This window comes from Porites lutea, chromosome 12, assembly GCF_958299795.1.
Source record: "Porites lutea chromosome 12, jaPorLute2.1, whole genome shotgun sequence".
Classification (NCBI taxonomy): Eukaryota; Metazoa; Cnidaria; class Anthozoa; order Scleractinia; family Poritidae; genus Porites; species Porites lutea.
In genome coordinates this window covers 21,342,129-21,351,195 of record NC_133212.1, presented here as the reverse complement: position 1 = coordinate 21,351,195, position 9,067 = coordinate 21,342,129, and the positions used below count along the sequence as shown (strand labels likewise).

The following is a 9,067-nucleotide window of genomic DNA, read 5'->3' as shown; positions in this document are numbered from 1 at the left end:
AATCTTACGAATACCACACCGCCACTCGCGCGCCCACATGGTGCAATAAAACGGGTAACCGAGCCTTCTAGGCCCAGATTAGCGCTTAACCAGGGGTTAAATTTAACCAGGGTTTCTTTTTCTTATGTTCAAAAGCAGTTTCTCACAAAATTTTCTCTGTTATTTTTAGAGCTTCCAATCATCAACTTGTAGACAAAAAGAATTAAAACTGAAACGCCTTTTAAGCTTTCAAATCTGAATTCAAATCTCGCACTAACCCTGCGTTATCTTAACCCAGCTTTGAACAACTCGGCCCTGACTTGAAAAGTTCACCACTATATCACAGGCGACCCAAGCTACGTACTGCAACACTTATTCCTCGAGCACGAATGGGCTCTGAGTCAATAGCCCATGCGGCCGAAGGCCGAATGGGCAATAGTCCAGTTTCGAGTTGTCGAGTTCGCTATGACCGTTGAATTAAAGAATGTGAAGACGCTTTTTTCACAGGCTTAGCGTCCATATGAAGTAATATATTCAAAAATCTCAACGAGAAAAAGACCTGTTTATTACCCTGTCTATTGTGTATATCCAAATTTTAAACACTTACTTGCCGGAATTACTGAATATTTTACTTTACGTCGAGGCTAACCCTGTGTGAATCTGTTGTTGATGTTTGTAAAATCCAACTACTTGGTCAAAAATATCGGGACAAAACAACTTTAGTTAGTTAAAGCTAGACTTTAATCATTTTATTGCCGCAAAAAAGCCGGCGCTTTTCGCTACTCGGCTCAACCAATCAGAACGCAGCATTGTTAATAGGCCACTAGTTGGATTTTACTAAAAATGGTATCTGTTACAAACTAACTTTAATTTTTACCATTTAAAACAGCTTTTTTTCAAGAACCAAAAAGCCTCTGGTTGACATATTGATGTCCATAGGCGTGACTCAGTGATATCTTTCCTCGTGGTGTAGATGACGACCAGAAATATAGAATAAAACTAAAATTAAAGGCTACTGATTTCAGATCTGGCCTCTAAAATACTAGACTGCTTGCAGTCCGCCTCTTCTTTTAAAATCCGTCTGGTTCTCAGCTAGCACGATTGCTAACCACGACGTTATGTTAAAATAAGGGATTAGGACCAGACGAGAAAGACGGACTGCGGTTAAGGTTACTCTAACTCTCCGTCAGCCCAGAAACGGAGTAACCGATTGGTTAGTTTTACAGCTGTTGACAGATCATTGGCTGGTCTGTGGTGGAGATGCAAGCGATAAAAATAGTCACTCGTCACAACTAACAACGAACAATTATGAACCAAGAGGTAATCGCTTGTTATCTACAACGTTTAAGGATATCTTACAGAAGGAAACTGCTGTAAATTTCCTCAAGGGAAACGAAACGAATTCTACGAGAATTCAAGGTTATGTTCTATTTATAGGTCGTTTCAAGTTTTTCGGGTTTACCAGCTTCGTTGTCCCCAGACAGAACAAAAGAGTCAGCAGTCTCTTTTTTTCCTTCTCGGGCTTACGCCCTCGTTTATCGCGGCTAGCGTGCTTGGGTTGTCTCGCAGTAACTTTGCAAAGAAAAATAAGAGACTGCTCGCAGTCTACTAAAATACATACCTGTTTTCAGACCCGACTTCTGAAAGTTGTAATCATTTTGTTTATCGTTTACTTGTAAGCATTTTTTTATTTTTAGTAACTGTTTAGGCTAGAATGCCAAATTATGAAAAGCATACCTAATTTCAGACCTTAATGAGCAAAATCCATACCCATTTTCACACCAAAGATCGAGGTTCCAAAACTTAACACCCTTTGAGAGGGAGTACCCCCTATTCTAAAGCTTTGCAATACAGCTGACTCAGGCTAACTCGAACCCTCGCTATCTCGAACCTCGCGCTAACTCGAACCAAAGTCTATTTCCCCTGGATTTCCTTCTTACATTTACTGTAATTTTACCCTCGATAACTCGAACCTCCCGCTAAATCAAAGTAATTTTTGTTTCCCTTCAGCTCATTTCTGTACAATTTTACCCTCGCGCGTGACAAGTCGGGAAAAAAACCGTGTACTGAAGTCAGAAACATTGAATTGATTTCAAAACAACCTAGTAAATTCTTTGTCGTTACTTTTTTGTCACTCCAGTTCAAATTCAGTGTCCATTACTGTTTTTTACTGTGTCATACTTTGTTGCTTATTTGCCTTTCCTTCCCATCAATTTGCTTATTTCCTTACTTCCGGTTTTTTGCTTCGGACTCCCGATAACTGGAACTTTTTTCGATTTCCCTTGACGGTTCGAGTTATCTAGCCTGCAAAGCAGGCGTATTTTGGGGCGGGATCCATGAATTGTTTTCAGGAATGACGTTGTCCCGCCATCTTGGACGTTAATACTACCAGAGAGTAGTACTACCAGAGCCCCTCCCTCCTTCCACCGCCCTTCCCCCTTAGTCTTTTTCGTTGCTTTTCAAGATGGCGGCCACGATCAATGTACCTCCGAGTTTTCGTCAAAAAACGCCTGCTCTGCAGGCTACGAGTTATCGGGAGTTGACTATATATATGTTACAGGTCAAATTCAATTCAGATTAAAATTTTTTGGCCTAGGTTATTTGATTCTCTAGTATTTTGTATCCTTGCCCTAATGACCTGTAACATATGCATAAACATTTGCTGGGAATCACAATATTATGGTAGGTTTCATGGTGATCTTGGGACAAGAGGAATAACCTTCCTGCCTTTAGGAAACAACTACAGAAATTTAAAAAATAACAAAACAAAAACAAAAATCACACAAAAAAAGCACAGGCCCAAAATGAATGTCACTGAGTTGGAAGTTTCTCGCTACACTCTCGAGACAAAAAAAAATTCCCGCGCGTAGCCTTTTCGCGCAAGAGAATATTTCCCATGCCACAAATCTAGCCTGCGTAGCTGGCGGTATTATCTCGGTGAGCGATTAAAGTTTTGGTGGCGGAGCCGTGAGCCAAAAAAGGGAGTGGGGATGAGGCGTTTTCTCGCGGCTTACGCCGCTCGTGACGGCTTCACCGTCAAATCTCACTCGACTACTACACAATAACGCCAGCTACACAGGCTACCACACATCTAATTAGTCTTACTCAGCTGTAAAGAATAATACCTCTTCATCACTATCTTCATCTGACTCGTCTTGCTTCGACTTTTTCTTGTCCTGAAAGGGAGGATAGTAACAATGATATTCTAGAAAAGACCAGGAAGGCGGAATTCTTATTAGCCTGCGTAGCAGGCGCTTGGAAGTATTTAGGCGCAAGAAAGAACGGGCGCGCGAGAAGGTCAGACACGCGCGCCCCGTTCTTTCTCGCGCCCACTACTTTCAAATTTTTATCTCATCCACGACAAAGGAAACCTCTTCCCTCCCCCCAGGAGGGGAAAAGTGTGCCGTAAAGGTTCTCAAACCCTATCCTAATTCAACCTAAAAATAAAAATCACTTATCATAAACTAAAAGCGAAAAATGACACTCTATTTAAGTCAAACAAGATGCGTATACTTGTAAGCGTGTATTGGGCTGCAGTGCTCTAATACTTTCTACGCTGAGTTTGTAGCTCCCACAATAATAAACACTCGTTTCGGCTTTCAATGAATGGGAAATTCCCAGCAAAAAAAAGTATGCGCCCCCTCCCGTCAGAAGTCAGTCCAACTGCGAGGGGAATAGGAGTCGCTTTGTCTCCTAGGAGATTCGTCTGTCATTTTGCATGTAGCCTGCGAGCAGGCTCTCCATTTTTCGCGAGCGAGCGGCGAAGCCCCAGGGGGCCGCTTTTCGCGTCTCTCCTCGCGTGCTTCTCGCGCGTCTACTTTTCACGATATCCCCCAAAGGGCGAGCTAGCTCGCAGGCTAGTTTGAATGATTTTTTCCGACATAGCGACTCATTTTTTGATTGGGCCACAGGTACCCCAATAATTAATGGCTCTTGGACAAAATGTTTTTCGTTCTTTTCCTCAGATGGGCAATCATAAGGGGCAGAACTATTATCTACAGCAATCCGGGTCGAATTTAGGTTTATTACAGTGGTTTAGGTCTTTTCAGTTTAGCTACCTCAAAAAGGAGCACATTCTCAAAAAGGACTGAAATCCATATTACCATACCCAATCCTACGCCATATACCATTTCTATATAGCCAGCCTACGAAACGCCCCCAGCGGGGAGGAACGAAGAGTGACGGCAGTTTTTTTCAAGAAACTACAGTACATAGCTTTAATATAGGACTTCATAACTCCCCCCTCCCCCGCCCTAGCCTGCGTAGGGCGCCAGACCACGCGCGCTCTCGCGCGCCCAAATTCCCCCTTCCCCTTCCCCTTCCCCTTTTAACGCCTGCCACGCAGGCTACTCCCCCCCCCCCCCCGGGACGCCCACAACTCAGAACTTGGTCATTTTTACCAGGTTTGCATAAAAATGACATCCCCTTCTATGATAAACAGAGTGTGCAGGCAACATACAGTACAATTGTTTGGAAATATATCAAATATCAGGCCTAATTTTAATGAGTCCAAAATAGTCTACAAGCGAGAAAACTTATCAATCCTGTTGACCTGCACGACCTTAGAAGAACAGAGAAACAACTTAAAACCTAAATAATGTTGCATATGGCCAACTTAAGTCAGTACCCTTCCCTCTACTTACTAGTATTTACTTTGAAATGTTATTTTATAAGGATATCAAATCAAATATATCAAATGGTGCTCACTCTCCACTGCAAGACATTAAGTTTTCACTGGTTTTCTTCACTTTATACCCTATCCCTCCTATTTAGCACAAGGAAAAAGGCACAAAATTGATCTAAGACTACAAAATGCTGACCTTTATTTAGAAATACAAAAACGTTCATATCAATGAAAACTACCTTATACAACAATAGCAATGATATTATTATTAATTATTATTTATCTACACATGTATTACCAAAAAGATAAAGTTTTACAATATTGAAAGCTCCACAAAATAAAATTAATAGCTATTAAGCTTAACTTGGGCAAGACAATACAAGACAAAGAAACCATGACTGTGATAACTACAAGCTATGATAGATTCAATTGGTTTTTCATTAACTGTCACATTATAACACAAATACAACTGATATAAAGAACTAACAGTTCTACTGAACACCTTACTTGGCCAACAATATTATTTTATTACATAATAGCTTTGGAGCCATTTCTAAATCCATCATTTTCAAAAACAGCCCATGGCTATGCTTTTAAGCATAGCAATTTAAAAAGCCCTTAAAAAGGCTTTTTAAAAACTAGAAAACCTACAGAGAGTTAAACCTGACGAAAATGGGAAATATTAAAATTAAAGTTAATTTCTACAAGTACATAATGTTTCAACTGTAATTTGTATTGTTTGTAACATTGTAATCACTGCACCACTTCAATCTGCAATGTTTTACGTACATACATGTATGGTGGAACGCCACCTTATGACCACCTCGGTAATAAGGTCATCTCGTTATTACCACCACTTTTTTCAGCCCAGCAAAACGGAGATACATACATTTCCTTATAAAAAACCGTTAATGCGGTCATACATTAATACGGCCAACGGCCACATTTTAAAATCTCAAACAGTAGAATCTCTTATAATTTCACCCCATTAATTTGGCAACTTGTTCAAAATTTAGAAAATTAAATGTCTGTGACATGTCAATTTTATTGTCCTAGTACTCGATAATTTTGTACTCTGAACCTGTTCTCGTCATGTTTTTAGACTACAGTACACATAAAGTGCACCTGTTGCAAAAATTTTAGGTAGTTTTTTCAATTACTGTACGTGATATCTTCATTCCGGTGTTTATCAATGAGAACAGTTGTTCAAGAAATGTGACTGGGATGTATGGTGTATTTGTCATTAAGGCCCTCAAGTCATGAAATTTGAGCTTGCCCTGATAATACAGCCACCCCATTAATACATCCAAATTTTTTTTACCCATTGCTGACTGCATTAACGGGGTTCCACTGTACCACAATCACACAAGGCTATGAAAAACACATGTATTGAATACAATAAATTTATTATTCTTGTGAATGGGTCACAATTTCAAGGCAAAGCTCTGTAAAGTAGTTATTGAACACAACAGTCTGAAGCAGAGTGTTGACCAGAAGCTAAAATATTATGATCAGCTGACCACTTCACCACCTCATCTAACTCAGCTTTATGCTTTCCCTCCCTCTGTTCTTGTACTATTTTTAGCCTACAGTACACATAAATTGCATCTGTTGCAATTTTATAGCCAAATTTTAAAAGTGTTTTATTTACTGAAGGAGAATAATTCTTAATTACTGTATGCAATATCTTCACTCTGGTTGTTTATTTAAATGAGAACAGTTGTTCAACAAATGTGAATGGAATGTGCGGTGTTGTCATTAAGGCCCTGACAAGTCACGAAATTCGTGCCAACCCCGATAAATCGGCCACCCCATTAATATACGCCCAATTTTTTTTTACCCACTGGTGACTGTATTAACGGGCTTCCACTGTACCACAATCAAACACGGCTATGAAAAACACATGTATTGAATACAATTATTCTTGTGAATGGGTCACAATTTCAAGGCCATGCTCTGTAAAGTAGCTATTGAATACAACAGTCTGAAGCAGAGTGTTGACCAGAAAGTAAAATATTACGATCAGCTGACCACTTCACCACCTCATCTAACTTATCTTTATGCTTTCTCTCACACTCCTTGAAAGCTTCTTCTATGAATTTAATCACATTATCCCCTGGTACTGCATTACTTAAATTGAACTGTGAGTGAGTTTCAAGAGCATCATAGAGTTTTAAAGTAAGTAAATTCATTGGTATCTGGCGAGGATCAGGTTCACTTGTGGCTGACCAGGGATGCGGGTGGCTTAAGCGGGTAATTTCTTTATCTGAAATATCACTAATATCTTTTGTTTCCATGGATTTTCGGATTTGTTCAATTTTTTCCCTCTCCTCCAATGTTAGAATCTCTTTGAAGTGTTTCTGTGTTGCAACACCTACAACCTTCAATTGATTTCCAACCCAACAGAGGATTGGGCCACCAGAATTACCTGAGTTGAGCGACACATTTAACACTACTAAAGAAGGACGGTAATCTGAACATGTTTCTTTAAAACCAGAAACACAACCATTAACAAAGAGAGCTGTTTCTCCTGTGTGGCTCATGGGATATCCAAAAGAAAATACTTGCATGCCAGGTAACAATGGTTCATTGGACAAATGCAATGGGACAACTTGATTTTGCTTGATGTTAAGCCCTGAGCAAAAGAGCAGTGCTAAATCTTTCTTAATATCAGTATAAGAAACCTTACAGGGGAGCTCACCGATTGAGGCATTAGAAATAACAATCTTTTTGCCTTCTGCATCATCAATGACATGCTTATTAGTGATAACAAAGTGATCATTGATGACAAACCCAGAACCATGCTCAATTTCAACCTTTTCTATGGCTTTTGCATACTCTTCTTTAATCTTTTCCCTCTCCTCATTAATCAGGTGATTAGTAATTTCTCTGTTCTCTTTAGACATTGGGTCATTTTTGTCTACACACTTTTTTAGGAACTTTCTTTCATCAAAGTACTCGATTGAGTGTTTAATATCAAAGATGTCATAAGTTTGTTCAGTTTTTGGTCCATGTAACTCTTCATCCTTGTTGGGAAATATGTCTGTGTCACCAACAAAGTTCCCTGGGAGGCAATCCCTCACATAACTCCGGCTCTGCCTCCATCTTAGTATACCTACCAAGATTATTGATGGCAGACTGATGGTCTTCGACGACTCTTTCATAAACATCCTTCTTCAACTGCAAAGAGTCCAAACGTGGAAAGATATCGTAAAAACTTTTCACTCCATTGTAGATGTCACAAATATCGTAAGTTTTGTAAATGTTCCCATCATGTCTACCACCTTCTTGGAAAAAAAATTTGCTTTTGTCCAGTAAAGGGTCATCTGGTAAGCAATCTGTCACCCTTTTCTCTGCCTCACCCTTTGAGTACTGTTTTAAGCTACGCTTAGCATCTTGATACTCTTTCTCCATGACAGAGATGTGTTCTTCCACTAACACTTTCTGCTCATAAGCACCTGGTCCTTCTTCATCCGTAAATTTTTGAAAGTTCTCCCAGTCAGCTATTTTCTGTTCACATACTGCATCGTAGATGTCTATGATGCTATAAAGATCACTGAAGAGACAACGTTTTCCTCGCGGGACATAAACATCATCTCTAAAATTTCCACCAAAACAATTGCGGACACGTCGCTGTGCAACAAGCCAGGAATACTTGTGTCTCGCATCTGCGTTAGCCAAAGCTTCCTGGTACTCTATTTCAATGTCTGCTCTTCGTTTATCAATCAACTTATTCAATTCATCGCGTCCAGGTCTTTGTAGACTGGTGTACTTTTCAACAAACGGTTTTTCGTCAATTTTTTCAAGGGCGTCATGGATATCCAAAATATTGTACGTCTTGGCTGTAAATTGCCCTTCAACCACGCGGGAGTCATATTTGTCAGGATAAGGAAACAGACGAAAACAGTCTGGACCAAGATAACAATTACCGGCAAGATTTCCGTATAACCCCATACATTAATTATGCATACATTCATTGTTTAAAGAAAACAAAAGACAGAACAATACTAAGTTCAGCTATTGTTTTAGAAATTTTTAATTTTTTTTCTAAGTCTTTTTTGAAACGCGCTAAATTTGGCGCTTTTTGAACTAAAATAAAAACTTTTTGGAACAAATTTCGGACTATCTTCGCTTTCCGAAACCTAACTTTAATTTTTGCTAGTTGAATTGACAATTTCTAAAACAAAGAACAACACAACAGTTTTGTGTCACGAACCAAAAAGCCTCTGGTTGGAATATTGCTGTCCACAGGTGTGACTCACTGATATCTTTCCTTTAAAATCAGACAACAAACCTGAGCTAGAAATCGGAGAACAATTTACAAGGACCACTTCAATAAGCAGTAGAGAAGAGAAGCTGGATCATGGTGTAGATGACGACCACAAATATAGAATAAAACTTAGAATGAAAGCCAAGGCTGGTTGGACATACAGCTATGAATGGGCAATATCAGTTCAATTGACT

At 39.5% G+C, this 9,067-nt stretch overlaps 1 protein-coding gene across 1 annotated transcript; it reads right to left on the bottom strand.

The window, feature by feature from the left end:
* Positions 1 to 6,496: 6,496 nt before the first annotated feature.
* LOC140953865 (uncharacterized) lies at positions 6,497 to 8,557 on the bottom strand. The gene is made up of 2 exons (XM_073403243.1): positions 7,801 to 8,557; positions 6,497 to 7,718 (listed from the first exon to the last, which is right to left on the bottom strand). The coding sequence occupies exons 1-2, from the start codon at positions 8,555 to 8,557 to the stop codon at positions 6,571 to 6,573; spliced, it is 1,905 nt and encodes a 634-aa protein (XP_073259344.1). The 3' UTR covers positions 6,497 to 6,570.
* Positions 8,558 to 9,067: the final 510 nt, after the last annotated feature.